This window comes from Castor canadensis, chromosome 12 (assembly GCF_047511655.1).
Source record: "Castor canadensis chromosome 12, mCasCan1.hap1v2, whole genome shotgun sequence".
Taxonomy (NCBI): Eukaryota; Metazoa; Chordata; class Mammalia; order Rodentia; family Castoridae; genus Castor; species Castor canadensis.
In genome coordinates this window covers 103,826,541-103,846,801 of record NC_133397.1, presented here as the reverse complement: position 1 = coordinate 103,846,801, position 20,261 = coordinate 103,826,541, and the positions used below count along the sequence as shown (strand labels likewise).

The 20,261-nt window shown below is 45.5% G+C and overlaps 1 protein-coding gene and 1 non-coding gene across 21 annotated transcripts in view; one reads left to right on the top strand and one right to left on the bottom strand.

The window, feature by feature from the left end:
• Positions 1–13,895, top strand: part of Pde4dip (phosphodiesterase 4D interacting protein) — a 193,951-nt gene extending 180,056 nt beyond the window's left edge. For 5 of the 20 annotated variants that reach the window (XM_074050631.1, XM_074050623.1, XM_074050632.1 and 2 more), the window contains 10 exons: positions 1,076–1,265; positions 1,866–1,990; positions 4,753–4,992; positions 7,922–8,032; positions 8,578–8,783; positions 9,674–9,817; positions 10,973–11,111; positions 11,396–11,442; positions 12,254–12,305; positions 12,897–13,895. In XM_074050631.1, coding sequence (XP_073906732.1) covers positions 1,076–1,265; positions 1,866–1,990; positions 4,753–4,992; positions 7,922–8,032; positions 8,578–8,783; positions 9,674–9,817; positions 10,973–11,111; positions 11,396–11,442; positions 12,254–12,305; positions 12,897–13,039 — 1,397 coding nt within the window. In that variant the 3' untranslated portion in view covers positions 13,040–13,895. Of the gene's footprint in view, positions 1–1,075; positions 1,266–1,865; positions 1,991–4,752; positions 4,993–7,921; positions 8,033–8,577; positions 8,784–9,673; positions 9,818–10,972; positions 11,116–11,395; positions 11,443–12,244; positions 12,306–12,896 lie in introns of those variants that run through there. The other 15 variants (XM_074050638.1, XM_074050636.1, XM_074050637.1 and 12 more) reach the window with 8 other exon arrangements.
• Positions 3,409–3,538, bottom strand: LOC141415301 (small nucleolar RNA SNORA51). Its single transcript, XR_012440282.1, has one exon. It is a non-coding gene; the product is annotated as a small nucleolar RNA SNORA51 (small nucleolar RNA).
• Positions 13,896–20,261: the final 6,366 nt, after the last annotated feature.

Below are 20,261 nucleotides of genomic sequence, written 5' to 3'. Positions count from 1 at the left end.
GGGAAGGAAAGGATGTGCCTATATTCCCTCTCATACGTACAGTATTTCATACTGTACTGCATTTCCGTGTGTCCCTCCTAGTCCTACCCTGCCATCCCTCTGCCTCCTCACCACACCCCCTCACTTGGGCTGCTCTCTGGTCAGTACTCTTTTGACTCCATGTCCAGAGGTGCTGTCAAATGTCCTCCAGAACTTTCCCAATCCTGTTTGATGAGAATAATTTCCCATGTGGCCTTGGAGGCAGCTGACTTTAGTTTCAATTGACTTGATCAAATAATGTATGAGCATAACAAATTATTTTTATTTAAAATATTTGCTGAACACCAATTAAAGGCTAAGAATAGTATTGGAAAGAATGAAACCTAAAACGAAGGGATGCTTGTGTAGACAAGTTACATCAAGAGATATTTCTAAATTTTCTATTTAAATGCAAGAAGATTTGAGAGCAAAGTTCCCTAGCTGGGGAAGGTAACAAAAGCTAATAGGTAAGAGAGAAGGCAGAGGGATGAAACCACCATTGCATGCTTGGAAAGAATTGAACAGACCTTACATGAGAAAAGCTAGGAAGAGATTAAATGAGTACAGTTTGTCAGGCCCAGGTGAATTCTGCCAAGAGAGGACTGCCTGGACCTGGAGCCTTACACTCAATGTCCCTGTTGATCATCTTTGAGAATTTGTGATCAGGAGAGATGTCAACAGCCTAGAAATAAAAATGTCCCAATTTTCAAAATGATGAAAATAATATATCCTAAAACCACACATAAGAAATCTTTGATATTGATCTTTGGCAAAAAAAAGGATTATTGAGTAGATGGTATGTGAATGCTAGAAAATGGTTTGATTTAGACTATCTCTAAGAGTGAAGAAACTCATTGTAAATCAGAGGCTTGGTGCACTATAAAGACAGAGGGGTACCGTTCCCCTGCATGTGTGAGCACAGTGAGCTAAACTGTTTGCCTGGAAACTTGGAGCCTTCCTGTCGCTTTTCTGGGTTCCATTTGTCAGGACAGGTATGATGGGTTCTCTACTTACTGAGATTTGGCCCCATACCATAAATACCATGTCTGCCCACCAGGACACTCCCAGGAAACCGAATGCCTGAGGGAGGCTCTGCTCTCCTCTCAATCCCACCTTCAAGAGCTGGAGAAGGAGCTAGAGCAGCAGAAAGTGACTCAGCAGCAGCTGTTGGGAGACTTGCAGGAGAAGCAGCAGGAGATCTTGCATTTCAGGGAGGAGCGTCTGTCTCTCCAGGAGAATGACTCCAGGTGAGAGGGAAGGAAACCCATTTTCAGATTTAGAAGAAGGGATGTTGTCCAGACAGGAGTGTCCTCTTGTGGAAACCTCAGTGTCTCCTCTGGTATTCCTGCTTCATGGGTGACTTTGAGGAAAGGAAGAAATTCTCTGGGGATGCTTTTTGCACTCCATAGTGGAGAAGTGAAACTCCCTTATGAAGGGCTTCCAAATATTAGAGAGTGAAGAGAGAACCTTCCCATGCTTCCAGTTACTTGTCACCAAAACTGGAAGCTGATTCCCCAGCACGGCTTGAGCGGTGCTTGCCCTTCACACAAGCCCTACTACAGTGTTCTCCCTGTCATTAGGAAGAGCACTAGGGGTAGGGTGAGGAAGATGCTGAGGTGTCTGTGCTGCTTCTAGCTGACACAGTCAATGCTAAGACTTGGTGCTGAGTGACTGCACCTGTCACCCACTTTGCTTTCTTACCTGCAAAGTGAAAGCTATGATCTTCCTGACCCCCATTTTGGCATCTGAGGCTATGACTCTGTGAGATGAAGGTTGGCTCACAGCTTATTGCCCTGGTGTGGCCACGTGTCCCTGCAAGCTCAGTAGGTCCTGCCTCTCCCTGGCAGGCTGCAGCAGAAGCTAGCCCTCCTGCAGCAACAGTGTGAAGAGAAACAACAGCTCTTCAAGTCCCTGCAGTCGGAGCTACAGATCTACGAGGCACTGCATGGAAATCCTAAGCAGGGCCTGAAAGGTATGTATTCCCTCTGCCCTCCTGCATAAACCTCAAGGGTGAAGTGCTAGAGACATTGGTGAGATCCAGGCTGGGTGCCTTAACAACAGGCCTCAAGAATTAAACTACCTGCTTCAGTGGCCAGAAAGAAATTAATCAATGGCTAGATTAAACCATGTTTTTGTTTAAATGCCAAGAACTGTCCTAGTGCAATCATCATTTGAAAACCTCCTAAATATTGTAAATAATATATGATGACTGCCATGTAATCCATAGAGCAGGCAGCCTACTTCCACCTTAACCTTTTACCCAGTGGGAAACTTAAGAGACTCAAAATATAACAAACAATAGAAAAAAATGCTTTGTAAAATACTGCTGATAGCAATTAGGTTTTAAGCCTGGTTTTACACATTAGGTACTTTTATTGAGGATTTTTGGTACCTGATGAAATGATAATCTAGTATTTGAGAATCTTGATACGTTTCCCTATTCTTCAGATGGAGAAGGGTATTGAAACATAATATTAATAAGTCACGGCAGGTTGTAACAGAGGGCTGACATCAATGTAATGAAATTTAGCTAAGAAAAAAAATAAAATCATGAGCTTGATTCAGAATACCAATGGTAGAAGTACAGAATGGGAAGGGCTGGGTTTGAGGGTAGGGGAGCTTGGTAGAAACATTTTTACACAAGGAAGCCTACAGGCAAAGGGTTACTGAAAAGCCATCTCAACCTGAGAACACAGTAGTGTTCCATATGGTGAGACAATGTCTGACGTACAGTTAGACTGTGGGCACCATCTTGAAAATGGACTATGGTATACTAGGAGACACAAGAAGACAGAGATCACAGTGTTGTTTAACCAGAAATCTTAATGACTAAAGAAACTAAAACATCTTGGGCTTTGAAAAAATCACGAGTTGATGAGAATTGGCTTCTTTGAAGAACTATCAGGTGAAGAAAAAGAACTGATGTGTTTTCTGACCCTCCAGATATTGAACAAAGGGCAAGTGGCAGAGGGAAAACCTGAATTTTCTTAAAACTGGATCTAGTTTCCAACTGTGTTAAACAGAAAATAAATTAGAACTTAAAGTATAGGGGCTCACCAAGTTGTGAGTATGGCTAATATACAAAGCTATGGGGAGTATCAGGTCAGTGAAGAAAGCAGCCTGCTTCTAGGAGAAGCTTGGCAGTGGAGGAGTGAGAAGTTGTGTTAGTGGGAAGGACAATTGTCAGTATATAGAAAGCCTTTACAAGTCAGGCTAAAACTCCACTTTCAAGGGCTAGGATATAGCTCAGTGGTAGAGTGCTTGCCTAGCCTGCCCAAGGACCTGGATTTGATCCCAACACCAAAAAAAACAAAGTAAAAGAAAAAGACAAAAAAATCAATTGTCAAGAAAAATAAGTTTATGATGAAACCAGAATTTCACCTCCAAAACCCATGTCTCCCTACTCATACTAAGACTAGGCATAGGGCCTGGGCTGAGGTATATACAGCTTGGTTTATTTTGCCTCCTCTTTCTGTACAGTCACTGTAAAAACACAGCCTATGGCAAGTACCAGGTGACTGAAAACAGAATTTTAAGATGTTAAGTCTGGTGGAACATACTAGAGTTGAGAGACATCAGAATCTGGGAAATCTATTAGATGAGTATAATGATTTTCTAGGTGCAGATAGGAAGTAAAGGAGAATGGATGATGAATAGATTTTAAAAAAAACAATAAAAAATAAAACTTAGCAAGAATTCGAATCTTGGGAAAGAAAGAGAGGGAATAATGTGAAACTTTGGGATTAGTCTCTGAAGCCACATCATCTTGAATCACTCCCCCTTTCCCAATGCTCTCCCTGTTCACAGGTCTTTTAGGATTCATTTCACATTTACTACCACTAGGAGGTTCATAATCCCTTATTTGTAATTCCAAAATACAATAATTGAAACTTTTTTCATATGCCCATTTGGTGACAAAGCCTATCTGAAGTGATAAAAGGATATTCATGTCTTTATTTATCTTAGTGAGAATATTCACACAGCTTGTGGCAGATATAATCATGCATTGAGTTAAGGGCTGAGGACCAGATGCACAAGGGCTCAAGTAATATAAGGTTTAGGTGGAATTTGCACCCTATTGCCTTGCTAAAAACAAAAACTATTTTTTCCTTTCAAAACGCATTTGGCTTTAAAGTTTTCAGGTTAGGGATGTATCCTTGTATAAAATTTATCAGGTCTCCTTACCCTAGTATATAAAAATATGTGTGGCAAGTGGAGATAAAAATCATGGGCAAGTTGAAAAATTCACTTAATTAGACGTCTAAGGTGTCTGACCCTCATTCTTACATATTACCAAAAGTCCTGACATATTCCTCCTTTTCCTTTCTGATTTCTGATTTTGGAGTTCTTCAAATGTCCTTCTCCCTCAGACCTTACCTTTCTCTAGTTCAATGCTCACTTTCTGCCTTGGAGGGCACTTACAAATCTAAGGTTAATATGGAGATGAAATAATAGGCTTGTGACTATCTGCCAATCAAATGCGATCTTAGTGCATTTGATGCACCTAGGGGGGTAGTTTGAACCTAAGGGAAATTCCAGACTGAATATGGGTCACCTCAGTGTGCCCCAGGTGCCACACAAGAAAGCTTCCATTTCTATCCCAGATGTGTTACCCAGGTACCTAAGACTACAGTGTGGTCCTTGGCAAGAAGGAAAGTCACAGAGCAATGTCCTCTCAAGTGCTTGAAAATTTTTGGATCAGTGCTACCAGACCCCTCCTCTCTCTTCTTGCAGCTTTCAGCCTGGATGCCTGTCACCAAGTCCCTTTGAGCAGTGACTTGAGTCACCTGGTAGCAGAGATTCGAGCTCTAAGAGGGCAGCTGGAACAGAGCATTCAGGTGAACAACTGTCTGCGGCTGCAGCTGGAGCACCAGTTGGATGGTGGTGTTGTCAAAGGTAGCCTCAATCCTTCTTCCATCAGCCAGAACTTCCCAGCTAACATTGACCCTGGAAACACACAATCATTCTTCCAAGGTAGGAAGGAAAAGGAATTAAGGAAGCCCTCAGCTGAGGTGTGTGTGTGTGTGAACCTCCAGGATGTCTGCAATGGATAGGCATTCTTGCCTCTCCCATGCTCCATAGGGTCAGGGTGAAATTGGAGAAGCTTTAATATGGCTTCCTGAGTGGGAATGTGGGATGCAGGGCCAGATCTGTCACCAGATTCAGAGTTTGACACTTACAGATTATTTGCTTTGGGCAAAGTACTTAAACTTTGTAAGCCTTAGTTTTTTCAACCTGGACATGGGAATGATAAAAAATATATACAAGGTATATACCTTGTATGGTTTTTTTGGAACATTAAGTATCAAGTAACTAGAATAATAAGAATTGCTCAACCATTAATAGCTATGAATTTTAATATCTATCCCTTATATTTGTGTAGTGCTTTAACATTTACCAAGTGTTTTCATTATACAATTCATTATACAATTCCATCGAGTGGGGCATTTTCTCTATGTCTGCATTTCACACAAGAAAACTGAGGCACTGAGACAGACAAGTGAGGGTTACAGGGTAAAACGTAGAACCAGGATTAGGTTAGGAATAGATGCTTCAATGTGCAGTCTGTTATCTGTCTCAGTATCACTGTCCTTCCCAGACTTTCTAGTCTGGCTTCCCTTTCCCTCACATGGGGGGGAGCTTAGCATATGGCAAAATGCTCCTGTCCCTGAGGAAGCCAGGGATTTGGGGAAAGTATTGGGCAGCAGCATGTTAATTTTGGTGACAGACCTCCACTTTTTCCCATCCTCTTCTCTCTCTCTCTCTCAATAATATTTTATTAGCATACGTTACTAGTACAAGGGGGTCTTGTGGTAATTCCATACATGCATACAAGTGCACTTTGAATGAGTTCACTACTCTATTAGAGCCCCAACAACCCCACATTCTCCCTCCTTTTTAAACAATGTTTGGTGAGTTTCATTATGCTATCTTCATATGTGTATATGTAACATACTTGGATCCTCTTCATCCCCAGTATCTCTCCTTTTACCCATTCCCTCCCATTGATCCTCCCAGACAGTTCCCCTTTTATAGTCATGTCTCATTATCATATTATCATCATCGTCATCATCACCATCATCATAACTGCCATCATTTTAGGTCTAGTTTCCACATGTGAATGAAGACATGAGATGTTTGGCTTTTTGAGCATGGCTTATCTTGCTTAACATGATGATCTCTAGTTCCATCTGTTTTCCTGTAAATGACGTAATTTCATTCTTCTTTATGTCTGAATAATACTCTACTGTGTATATATACACCACATTTCCTTCATTCATTGGTTGTTGGGCACATGGGCTGATTCTACAGCTTGGCAATTGTGAATGGTGATGTGGTAAACATGGGTGCGCAGGTATCTGTCTTGTTTGTTGATTTACATTCCTTTAGATATGTGCCCAAGAATGGTATAGCAGGATCATAAGGTGGGTCTATTTTTAGTTTTTTGAGGAGCCTCCATACTGATTTCCATAGCAGTTTCACTAGTTTACATTCCTACCAGTGGTGTATGTTCTTTCCCCCATCATCCTCCACAGTGTTTGTTATTTGTTTTCTTGATGATTGCCGTACTGACTATGGTGAGATGGAATCTCAGTCTCAGTGTAGTTTTGATTTGCATTTCCTTTACTTGTCTATCTCTTCATATAAGCATATCAACCAGATCTCTCTCTCCCTCCTCAACGTCCAGTGTCAACCTCACTTCCTCTATTTTAAACTTAAGGTTAATGGGACCCCTATCCCCTAGTCTCTGGATACATTCAACCAGGTCTTTCTCTTCTGTTTTTCCCTTTGAGGCACCATTTAATCCACCCTCTCCACTCACCTCCAAGGCTGTGTCCTTAATTTTATTCTAATCAGGAACCACTAACCTTTCAAACTCTCATATCTGACACCTTATTTTAATCATTACTTTCTCTTGTTGTGTTGTAAACTCATTTATCAGATGACCTAACTGTCAAGTGAAAGTGACAATCACATGACCTTGTTGTTGTGGCCATTAAATAATATGAAATATCTAGGATTGCAAAGCATAGTGCTTGAACACAGGAAGTGCTTAGCATACATTGCTGTCTTGCCTCTCTGGGGCTGTGTGTTGAGTCCTGCCTCCTCTTCCCACTAACCAGGCTTTCCCCTCTCACTGGCTTCCTATACCCCAGCCAAGATGCCGCCCCATGGCTCAGACCCTGCTCCTCCAGCTCCCACACGCAGAGACCTGAGCTAGAAAGCAAGCTCTGCACCACAGTTGTCTGAGCAGCACCTTTCTGTCTTTGTAATACCTTCTGATTTTTCCACAGTTGGACTGCTTCCTAATCTCCAATAGGATACCTTTAAGCCACTAAGCCTTCTGCTTCCTATTCTCACTTGAATTTTTTTCTAATACTAATCAGCAGAATGGTGACTGGAATGTTGCATTTAATCCCTCATGAACCCATTCATTCTTCAATAACTTTTGTGTGTGTCCATGGTGCTGGGGATGAAACCCAGAGCTCAAGCATATAAGCAGTCAATCTATCACTGAGCTACATCCCTAGCCCTTGCTCAACATTTTAACATATAGTCTGTATACATTTATGCATACTTACATTTCATTACAAGGCATTGTTGTAGATACCACATACAAAATTTACACTCAAAATTGGATTTATAAAGTTATACCTAACAAGTTTTTCAATTAGAAGTTGCATTGTCTTTGAGTACTCCTCAGTTAAAGAAATACCTTTTTGTTCTGAATATCAAACCAAGTGATTTGTTGGCTCTTGATTTTCATTGTGGCATCTGGATGCCAATTATGTTAGGAGAGTCAGCTGCCTTAGATCTTGGGCTGTGCATGTGTCTTGAGCTTGGTGTGAAGTGTGCTCCAAGGGATCTGAAATTTGTAATTGTCCTTTCTCCCTGGATCCAGCTGCTTCCCCTCCCGTCCGGGATGTTGGCATGAGTGCCCCGGCTCTGGTCCTCACTAGCTCCTCTTGTCCTGCTCCTGCCTCAGACTCTGCCATTGTCGCCAGGACAAATGGTAAGTATGGCAACAAAAGGGCTCAGAGACAAAAATAGAAAATTAAGAATACAAACAACTTTGATGCCCTATAAAAGGATTATCTGAATTTAGAGATTTTTTTCTAAGTCTGTGTGCATCAAAGCCCTACTCATTTTTCCTTTGACTGTCTTTCTTATTATTCTTTCTACACTTTTTTTACTGCTCTGTTTTTGTTTCAGTGCTTTATAATCTCTCTGTTTTTGATGTATTATCTGTGTCCAGTTGATTTTCTTGTCTGTCTTTTTTACCCAGAAACCTATCATTTATTAATAACATTTGTCCTGAATATTTCACTTTTTGATAAGGATAGAATTTGTCTTCTTTTTTCAAGTTTATCATTATGAAGTGATATAAGGAAGATTATAAACAGAGTGCTCATAATATCTCTTTGGACTTTACCCACACTGCATTCTTGATGGCTGTCTTTCTTGTTCCTGGCCTCTTCCACTGTCCTTTTGTATTTGAGTCACTGAGGATGTCATTGTGAATACAGGGGTCCTATTTTGATATGCTTTCCTTTTTAGAGCTGACAAAGAACTCTCCCACGCTGGAGGGTGATGCTACAGATGGCTCCTTTGCAAACAAGCATGGCCGCCATGTCATTGGCCACGTTGATGACTACTGTGCTCTAAGACAGCAGATTGGAGAGGGCAAACTGCTGGTCCAAAAGATTCTGTCTCTCATAATACCAGCATGCAACTTCCCTGGCCACAAAGCTCAGTGCACAGAGGTAACCATGTCACAGCCTTCCTCTGACTTAGTTCATTCTCCCAATATGATTCTCATGTTCCACATCTGCCAACAGCTGAGGAAGAACTTTCCATTTGCTGTATCCAGGCCCCTTCTTCTCCCTCCTATTTCCAATGTATGTTCTACTCTGCTGCAGATAAGGCTGCAGATAAAGTAGTTTCCCTCAGAACCATAGAGGAGCCTGGGAGGCGTTGTCATCATAGTCAACAGCTCTCTGTTAAGTGTCAACATCCATGTGGCACATTGCTGAGTGCCCATCAGTAGCTTTTTATCCGCTACAGTCACGTGGGCACTCAGCAAACTGTGGGCAGATTAAAATCAATCCAGTTGGCAGACACTGAGGCTTAGCATCTGTATGGACCTTGTGTGGCAAGGGTAAGAAGCCTAGCAGCCTTGGGCAAGGGAAGCAGTCAGCAAACTTCTCAGAGCTCTTCGCTGTTACCAGGTGCAGGCATCAGTGGCTGCAGTATCTCAGCCACTGGAGATCTATGGTCCTGCCCCTAAGGAGCCTGCCAACTGAGCGCAAGACTTATTTACTTATTTACTTATTGACAGGTCCTAGTCAATAAGTAAAATAAGGGTACCCAGGCACTGTGTCATCCTCTGGGCTTTCATTACAGGCAAGGAAGGTACAGAGCCCACAGAGAGTATAACACAGGGATGAGTTTTGAAAGCTTTATAGGGTATCTAGTTGGTAGAGGTATTTCAGGCAACCGAGAAGCCCTTCATCCTGGTCTTCAAAGGAATAAGCCTGGGTTTCATGCAGGCCAATGCTCTGTGCCTCACTCATGAAGTATTCTCAAGGTGCTCAGGGTAAGCTGTGATGTCTCAGCTCTAGTCATATCCTTGACCACCTAACCCCTTCCGCAGGTGCTGGGCAGCACAGGTGTCCATGAGCTGCGGAGCAGTGCCACTGACCTGAACCACACCCTAGAGGAGTCAGCATCCCTCCTCACCATGTTCTGGCGAGCAGCCTTGCCAAGCTCCCGAGGTCCTGCACTACTGGGAAAAGCAGTAAGAGAACATGTCTTCTACTGGTTCAAACCCAGCTGTGCTCTCCCAGGACGGTGTCTCCTCAACCTACAGCTTTCCTAATGGTCAGGAGCCACATGGTGACTTGAGATGGATAGGACCATAGGGGAGCATTTGAGGAAAACCTCCTAATCCGTGCTGGTTGCTTTCATTGTATCCCTTCTCCCTTGACACCCAGCCCCCAGGATAAGAAATCAAAGAGGAGAAGGAAAGGAAACAGAGAAGCAGAGGCAAAATCAGTGCTAACCCCATAAATGTCCAGTTCCTGAAACTCTTGAAGATTGAGCTGGACACCCCTTCTCCACCCCTCAAGTCCAGCCAGGCCAAAGACCACAACATGTCACCATGAACCAGCAAGCCTCCTTTAGCCACCCAATACATCTTTAAGTTTGCATCTCTGGGCCAGACCTGGGGAAAGTCAGTCTCCCCTCAGTGTCCATTGGATCTCAGGCTGGCTCTGATTGGCAGACTTTTGGGTAAGCGCATCTCAGGATTTCCTCACCAGGATCCCAACCTCAGATGAACTTTGCTGAGATCTTTTGGGACCCAACTATGCTAATTCCAGGGAGGTGCTTTAGCATTTTCATGTTGGCATAGACATTTGCAAATTTGTACCCTGTTCTTCAGCCTGCCTTGGCTCCCCAGACATAAAATTCCTAAAGCCCCAAACCTCACCTGTAATGGGAGAATGACAGAAATAATATAAGATCAAGGGCTGGTGGAGTTTCTCAACTGGTATAGCACCTGCCTAGCAAGTGTGAGAGACCCTGAGTTCAAACCCTAGTACTACAGAAAAAAACAAACATATAAGCAAACAAAAAACCAACCAAATAACAACAAACCCAAGAAACAACAAGAGGCCTACATAAAGCTCTAGTTTTCAGTTGGGAGTTTCATACTGGTCTGCAGCCAAGGTCTCTTTGACAACAGGAGTAAAGGCCTGTGCTGGTCTGCTTGAAGACTTTCAGGTTCTTAGTGGCCTCATCCTCAGCTGGTGAGTTGGGAGGCTTTAACAGAGGGGACGTAGTCCAGAGAGTGAGTGGAGAGAAGATTGTGGAGTTTTGTCTATAAAGAGCCACAAAGCATGGTGTATTCAATCTTCTGACCATTGTCTGAAAGTCTGTCCCTCTTCCCCAGGGAGAGTCAATGGAAAGGGAACTCCAGGAACTGCGAGCCCAAGTATCCAAACAGGAAAGGGCCCTTCAGAACACAGCTGAGCGCCTGAAGACTGCCAACCAGCAGAAGGAGAGCATGGAGCAATTCATTGTCAGCCAGCGTAGGTGCCATGGGGCTGGGAAACCTCAGGAACAGGGGTCTTCCAGACACTTCACTTGTGTGGCAGATGAACAGTGACCACAGAGGCTCAGGGACATTGGAATAGAGAGACTAATGTAGTGGCCCAAACCCCCTTGTGCTATCAGAAATTGTGGGCACAGAGGGAGGTAGGATGGGGCCAGAGACCCTAAACTGAGTGGCCAGGAGGGAATGCTATAGAATACACGTCAGGCAAGTAGGGGCCAGCTCTTAATTTCTGCTTTGGGGGCTGTTTTATTGTTTCAGTGACCAGGACCCATGATGTATTGAAGAAGGCAAGGACTAATTTGGAGGTAAGAAACCACTGTACCCCAGAGCCACAGGGCCTGCCCCCAGCCCTTCAGATCTGAGAGTGACTCTGACCTGTTCAGTCCTTCTTGGAGGAGGTTCCTGGTCCTCTTGTTTCTCAGTGAGCCTCCTCCTAGTTTCCATCCCCTCAGTCACCTTCCCTCACCTCCCTCCCTGATCTCTGTGTTTACCCTCACCTTGTTCTCATGCCTCCCTTATACCCCAACTTCCCCTCCTTTACATCAAGTGAGACACTTGGGGAAAAGCAATTCAGTTGGTTCTTGACATTCACTGCCTGTCTGTAAAGAGATCAGCTACACATTCTGGAGTTTCCTAAACTCCATGAAAAATAAAAGTAAGGTGCAACATTTTAAACTGATTTCATTGCCACACTGTGGGGTTGAGAACAGCAGTTCAATTTTGATCCATCTTTTCCTTTAAAGAATATAATGAATGCTTGGTCTCATTGATCTGAGAAACTTTTAATACTAAATAAATACTGAACCTTAGGGGAAAATACATTTTATCTATGCAGACTTCTTTAAATTTACTTAAAGTGCTACTCATTTCCTAGGAAGTATGTTGAAGACTTAATGTGTTGGTTGTAGCTTAAAGATCAGAAGCTAAACCTTTAATATTAGACTTTAAACTTTGCCAGAGCAGTTGAGCCTTTTTCTAGAAAGGTCCCTCCATTGTAACCTGTGAGAAAGTTAAGCCCTGAGGGACATGGGTTGGGATGTGATTGACCTCACCCTTATTTTTCTAATTCCCTTTGTTTCTCCTCTGATGACTCCTTTCTTTCCTGAGCCTCTTTAGCACAACACTCACCAGATTGCCTCTGTGCAGCCTTATTCCTGTCCCCGCAAAGGTACCACAGCTCCTCAGTGTGCAAGCTTCCCTCCTACTTCCCTTCACCTTGGCTCTAACTGCAGCCTGTTGCTGGCAGTTCGAGTGGCTTTGGCTGGCCCTTGGTCTCTGTGAGCTAGCTGCCCCCACATATGTAAAAGTGAAATTAAACTAAGAAGATCTCTGAGGCCCCTACTGATTTGTCTGTCCCTCCTTACCATAACTGGGCCAGAACCTAACCAGGGGACTCACACAAAGGGCCTCTCCTTCCTAGAGCAGGCTGTTTCCATATGTGCATATTTCCTGCTCAGCACTTCTCTTGGAAGATGGAAAAGGACTTCTTTTTTCTGCTTTAGACTATCTGACCTGGAGCATGAATTGGTCCCTGAAGGGGGAGTGTGCTGTAGCTGAGCAGCAGGAGTCCTGGTGCACAGGGAGGCTTTTCTCTAAGCTGGGGCTTCTTTGGCTACTCCAGACCCAGCACATCCATAGCTCATTTTCCTAACCAGTTTTCCTACACTCCTGGCTTCTAGCATGCTTCTCTCTGGCCTCAGGCTGCAGCAACAGGTCTGACAACTCACTCTGAATAGCTTTGTCTTCTTTTTGCCTGCAGGTGAAATCCTTAAGGGCTCTGCTGTGCACTCCAGCCTTGTGACCCTTGCCTTCCAGGAGCCACACAAGAAACGAAGCCAGAAGTCCTTAAAACAACAGAAAGGCTGGGCCTGCCCACCTCTTGCACAGCTCCCTATCTGCTGAGGAGCATCTGGCCCACCCCTCCAAAGTGCTGGAGGTCCAGAAGAAGGGATTAGAGATGTGTCCTGGTGGGTCAGGCAGAAAGGCAGGATGACTTCCTGCCAGTGATGGAATACTATTAGCCAACATTCACTTGGCCTAGGACTAAGCAAAACACATGTGGATTGCGTAGAAAACCTTGTGACACTGCTTTAAACAGCCTCTGTGGCTTGGCACCTGCCAAAGCCCATTTTTCACCTCAGCAGCTGTCCTTAAATGGTCAACTCAGGGGAAATAGGGCCCTGCCTTCTATGAGTGGGCATGTGGTCCCCATGCTGAAGCTCCTTGGGCACTTGTAGAAGCACACTACTGCACTACTGAGCAGCATTTCCCTGCTGGACAGTGTCAGGGGCTCAGCGAGCAGCACTCACAGATCTCCACCTGACCCAAGCCAGCCCCATGTGTTGCATGTGGTGACTTGCTGATGCCCTCTCATGCTTAGCCTAGCAGATTCTGTTTCTTTTCTTATGCAATGTCCAAATTGCACTGACCCTTCTCCCCAAATACACTGTGCCATTTTGTCATCCTTACTTCCCTCAGGGAAACTGGGGATTGATGGCCAGACCACGCTTACTGAAAGTCTAGCATACAGCAGTTCTGTGCTCACGTTTCAGTGACGTGGCATGGTCCAGGGGTGTACTGCAGCTTGGTCTGTGTCTTCACAGTGCTTATAGGAAGTGGGAATTTGTGTATAAAATGTATGATACAGATTTATATATGATGCTGTAACCTTATGTTGAAGGCCAACTTGTGGACAGGGTGGGTGAAAGGAAACAAAAGTCTGTTTGGTGGCTATTAAAACAAAATGTATATAAAGAAATCATTTTTCCTTGTCTGCTTTGTTTCCCATTTCTGTACCAGTCCCCAGAATCAGGAAAAAGGAACTGACTGTCATTAAGAAACTCAAGGGCTAATCCTTAAAGTCTAAATTTGAAAGATTACATGTTCACCTCTTTGTCATTTTGTAAACATTCCAAGTCTAAAATATGAAGGAGTGTTTCCTAAACATGGGATGCCTTGGAATCGGCCATGAAGATTGTAGGAACTACCTCCTGGGCTATGACCCAAGAGCATTATTCAGCATGGGGCCCAAGAAGCTGCACTTTTTACATAATTCTCCCAGGTGGCAGATGACAGACAGCAGTTTAAAGCACATTGCTCTATATCACTGAAGCAAAACAAAAGATTTGTTTAAGAACCTTCCATCGAAAAAGTGCATAAGTAATTCCATAAACATTGAAATAAAAATCTTAAACTATTCCTTGAGAAAATTCCTTTCTAGAATTAAAATTAAGCTACCACTCCAAATGATTTCCTAGAAATAGTTAAAATGAAACCATGACAGCTAGAACAAAAAATTGAATTGTTAGTGTTAGGACCCGGAATCCTATTCCCCCGAGAGACAGAGAGCCAGGCGTGAATGCAATCAACAAAGCAGAGTTTATTGGGCTGGCTAGCCAGGGTCGAGCTCCCACACGGACACGCAGGACCGGTTAGGAAAACACGACCCTGAGCCTCTTTAGGGGAAATCTTATATAGACCGCAGTGGCGTGCATATTTTCATTATCAACATTGGGCAAGCAGGCAGAGCACATCTTGCGCGTACCTCACATCTTGCACGTACCTCACATCTTGCACGTACCACCTGCTCACATTCCTCACATTCTATATGCCCTAACCACGCCCTGCCGCATTGCTTATCTTATCTACACGGGGTGTTTGGTACTGGTTTCTCCAACAAGGGGGTTGGGGCCTGCTGAGACCTCCTATTCCTTTCATTCCCCCCTTTTTTTACGGCCTAAATTGAGGAATCATTCTCAAGGGGATGAAGAGCCTGATATTGTTGGCGGAGGACCAGAAGTTGGATAGTCTTAATTCGACTTTTGACAAAAGTCATAAGTCGGTTTAGAATCCAGGGTCCTATGGTAACAAGTAATAGGATGATTATTATTGGCCCTGCCAGTGCAGATAAAAGGGTAGCCAACCATGGGGACTGGTTAAACCAAGACTCGAACCAGCTTTCCCCGGCCTCTTTTTCTCGTTTTCTTTGTTCCAGGCTCTTTCGAAGTTTAGACATGGAGTCACGAACAACTCCGGTATGGTCAGCGTAAAAACAACATTCTTCCCCTAGAGCAACGCATAGTCCCCCTTTTTGGAGGAACAACAAGTCCAGACCTCGTCGGTTTTGAAGTACTACCTCAGACAGAGAAGTGAGGGATTTTTCTAGGTGGCTAATGGAGGTTTCTATTCTCTCTATATCTTTGTCTATGGCTGCGCGCAGCGAAGACATCCCTTTATGTTGAGTAGCCAGGGAGTCTATGCCGGTCCCTGCCCCAGCCACCCCTAGGCTAAGTAGGGTAGCAATGGTTAGTGTAGAAATAGGCTCTCTTTTTTTCTCACCTGTTTTTATATTTCAGTATGAATATAGACTTTCCTCCGAATGATAGAGGATGCGGGGCAGCACAACCACTATAACACAGAATTCTTTAGAGCTATTAAACACCTTAGTTGATAGGCATGGGGTGAGTCCGGACCGCGAGCATAGCCACCACCCATTGTCCTTTGGAATTACCCATTTAATAGCATTTTCCCAGGTAGAACTGGCGTTAATAACAGTACATAAGTCCCGTCTGTTCTTTGGCACTTTTCCTAAGCAGGTTCCTTGGCCGCTTACCTGCTGTATGGTCAGACCTCTCTTACGGTCTCCCCAGGAACATTGAGTAGGGTTTTCCTCAGATGAGGTATCGTGAGTGGTGTTTAGCCCTATTGCCTCATAGAATGGGGGCCTCACATCATAACATAACCAACATGAGTTAGTCATGTTAGGGTTGGTGTGGTTTAACGTCAGGAATGCAGCGTCCACTAGGTCCCAGAGGGGGTCTTTAGATCCGGTCATGAGACTGGGTCTCACCAAGGGAGGGCTGGTTTCTGATGGTCTTGGAGTTGTCACATTAGCCCGAGCTACGGTTGAGGGAAGGTGGTGAGTCGTGGAAGGTTGGGGAGATGGCTTTACATTGGGCGGCCTAAGTACCTTATTAGGGCCTACTGCTGTGGACAGTGGCCCTATGGGCTCAATCTTTAATCTGACCACTATGGTCGAGCCAGCATGTCCACCATATTTATAAAACACAAGTCCCCATACCTTACCTTGTATCCACCCAGGGGTGTCCTTCTTGCCAGTTTCAGTGAAAGTGACCTTGATTCTATCTAGATCCGTGGGCTGGCATTTATGGGTGGGTATCGGAATTCTGTGCCCCCTTAATATCCCATTTACAAAGGCAAATTTGACTAGGTCTGATTTTGATATCCCCCATTTCCATTTACTATCATTGGATGTGACACATGCCCATGACCTACAGAAGGAGTATTGTATCCCCCCACATTCCTGGTTCTTTTTGTGGCCGGGGCAGGCATAAAACCCATAACGTCGGGCTGACTCCGGGGCAGTAGACTTGTAGGCAGGATTGATGTCTCTGAAGCAGAACTGAAGCTCCGGCCACCAAGTTCCTATGGGGGCAGTGCGAGTAGTCTCGTTGAGGGTGGTATGAGTCTCCCCATCGGTGAGTATTCAGGTTTGCTTATAGGGCTGGTGAGGGTTGGTTTCTGCGAGGCTCCCGCTCTGGGCATTGAGCAAGATCAGAGCGATCCGTGGCTGCTCCTGAAGACTCTGCATGTTCCCGGGGCCACAAAAGCTTTAGCTTTAATGGGTTGTCTGGGTGCCGCCGTACAGTCCACTCCTTGACCCCTTTTTGTTTTTGATGATTGGCTCGACGCACGTGGGAGTGGTGGATCCAAGGTCCGATGCCATCAACCTTGAGGGCGGTAGGGGTAGTAAGCAGTACAACATAAGGTCCTTTTCATCTAGGCTCTAGGGTTTTGGACTGATGCCTTTTAACCCATACCATGTCACCCGGGACTATGCCATGTTCCGGAGCCGGGACCCTCTCAACAGCGTGGTATGCTTGAATTAAGGGCCAAATCCGTTGTTGCACCTTAGCTAGAGCCTGTAACATGGTCAGGTAATTTGGGGCCAGATCACCTAGTCCCGGGCTTAAGGTCCTCTGAATGATGGGGGGTGGAGCCCCATATAGGATCTCAAAGGGGGTTAGCCCATGGACATAAGGGGAGTTCCGGACTCGGAAGATGGCCAAGGGAAGGAGCGTCACCCAATCACCGCCAGTCTCCAGGGCCAATTTGGCTAAGGTCTCCTTTAGTGTCCTATTCATCCTTTTTACTTGCCCTGAGCTCTGGGGGTTATATTCACAATGTAGCTTCCAATTGGCCCCCATAGTCTGGGCTAGTCCCTGCAGGACTTTACTAACAAAAGCCGGACCGTTATCTGACCCAATTGCCTCGGGCACCCCATATCTGGGTATGATTTCCTCTAGCAAAGCCTTTGCCACTACCTGACTCGTCTCCTTCTTTGTAGGAAAAGCCTCCACCCAGCCTGAAAAGGTATCTATAAATACCAGCAAATATTTGTACCCAAACTTTCCCGGTTTTACCTCAGTAAAATCCACTTCCCAACTTCTTCCTGGAGCCCTCCCCCGTTCCCAAGTACCTGTATGGTGCCCCTCCCTTCGTCCTGGTTTCATGATTGTGCAGCTGGCACAATCTTCCACAATTTGGCGGACTGCTATGGTCTGGTTCGGAAATCGGAGCTGCGCAGATGTCAACAAGTCTAGTAATTTTCTCCGCCCCAAATGGGTGGACTTATGTAAGTTAGCCAACAGGAATCGTCCGAGTTTTTCAGGCAGAATTAACTTGCCTTCCAAGTCGCTTTTCCATCCGTCTTCCCCTTCTCTAAAGGGGGAGTGGGTTCTCATCCAAGTGAAATCCTCTGTGGAGTATTCTGGTCTGGGGGGTAGCGGAGGGAGCTCTGGGACCGGCACGTCTATCGCCGCAACCATGGAAGGTTGCCCTGTCTCCATGGGAGGACTCACCATTGCTACTCTCTTTGCTTCTTGATCTGCTCTGTTGTTACCGACAGCTTCCGGCGTCTTGGCAGACTGGTGGCCTGGGACATACATCACTGCCACTGCCTTCAGTTTTTCCACTGCCATTAATAGACGCTGGACTTCGGCTAGGTTCTTTAGATGTTTTCCTTCTGCTGTGCGGAATCCTCTTTCGCGATAGATGGCCCCGTGGACATGGATGGTACCGAAAGCATAGCGGCTATCGGTGTAGATATTGACTCGCTTTCCTTTTGCCCTCTCCAGGGCCTCTGCCAAGGCAATTAATTCCGCTTTTTGGGCTGATGTTCCGGGTGGGAGGGCGCTGCTCCATACCGTATTTCCTTCTTGGTCGACTACAGCTGCCCCTGCCCTTCGGGCTCCATCTTGGAAAAAACTGCTTCCATCCGTGTACCAGTTTAATTTGCAGCCGGACAGGGGGGTATCCTTTAGGTCAGCCTGTACCTGTGTAACTTCGGAGAGGAATTCTTTGCAGTTATGGACAGGTGTCTGCAGTTTCGGGTTAGGCAACAAGGTGGCAGGGTTCAGGATTACGGGATCTGTGAATGTGATCCGAGGGGAATCCAACAAGAGCCCCTGGTAGTGGGTGAGCCTGGCATTCGTCATCCATTTCCCAGGGGGTTGTTTAAGGATTCCCTCCACTGGGTGAGGGGCCGTTACCCAGAGGGCCTGTCCAAAGGTTAGTTTATCGGCTTCTCTTACCAGCATGGCAATGGCCGCTATGATGCGGAGGCAGGGGGGCCATCCTGCCGCTACTGCGTCTAATTTCTTGGAAAAATATGCCACTGGTCTCTTCCAGGGACCTAGCTGTTGGGTCAAGACTCCTTTGGCTACCCCCTTTTTTTCATCTACAAACAGAGTGAATGGTCTTGTAGGATCTGGCAAGGCTAAGGCAGGGGCCTGCAAAAGAGCGTCTTTTAGCTGATCAAAGGCCTGTTGTTCTCTCTCTCCCCAACTCCAATCTGGAGCTTCTTTGGTGGCCTCATATAGGGGTCTGGCTATTTCCGCAAATCCTGGAATCCAGAGTCTACAGAACCCTGCGGAGCCCAGGAATTCTCTCACCCCCCTAGTGGATGTCGGGGATGGGATAGCCAGAATAGTCTGTTTCATGGCATCAGTCAGCCATCTTGCCCCATCTGCAATCCGATAACCCAAATATGTCACTGACCTTTTACAGATGTGAGTTTTCTTGGCACTTGCCCGATACCCCAGCTCACCTAATTCCGTTAGCAGGTGTTCAGTAGCCTTGATGCACTCCTCTCGGGTTTCTGCCGCTAACAGTAAGTCATCAACATACTGTAATAGAGTGACTCGTGGGTGGCTCCGGCAAAAAGGTTCCAGGTCCTGGCTCAGGGCCTCATTAAACAGGGTGGGAGAGTTTTTAAATCCTTGCGGCAGTCTGGTCCAAGTGAGCTGTCCGGATTGGCCCCCATCTTCTTGCCATTCGAAAGCAAATAGCGGCTGACTAATTTCTGACAATGGAATGCTGAAGAAAGCATCTTTCAAATCAAGGGTTGTATACCATACTTGCGAGGGGGGTAGGTGGCTGAGCAAGGTATAGGGATTCGGAACGGTGGGATGAATGTCCTCCGTCCGCTTGTTTACCTTTCGTAGGTCTTGCACAGGCCTATAGTCCCCGCTTCCTGGCTTTCGGACGGGGAGCAGAGGAGTATTCCAGGCAGACTGACAAGGCCGCAGTACTCCTTCCTTTATTAGCCTGTGGATATGAGGGGCTATGCCTCTTCGGGCCTCCTCAGGCATAGGATACTGTTTCACCCGAATGGGGAGAGCAGAAGCCTTCAATTGTATAACTATGGGCGGGAGGTGTTTGGCGAGGCCGGTTCCCGCAGTCTCTGCCCAGGCCGTGGGAAATCTTTTTACCCAATGAGTCATGTCCCCTCCTGGTTCCTGTTGACTCTCAAACAGACGATGCTCGTCAGCCAATGATAGGGACAAGACATGAATCGGGCTCCCTTTTTGATCAGTCACAATTATTCCATCTGGTTCAAAATGGATATGGGCCCCTATTTTGGTGAGTAGGTACTGTCCGAGCAGGGGAGCGGGGCTCTCAGGGACAACCAAGAAGAAGTGTGTGACCTGGTGTTTTCCTAAGTTCACCTTTCTTTTGGTAGTCCATGTACATAACTGCGTACCGGTGGCCCCCTGAACAACACTTGTTCGTGCCTTGTTCAAAGGTCCATGTGCCTTGTTTA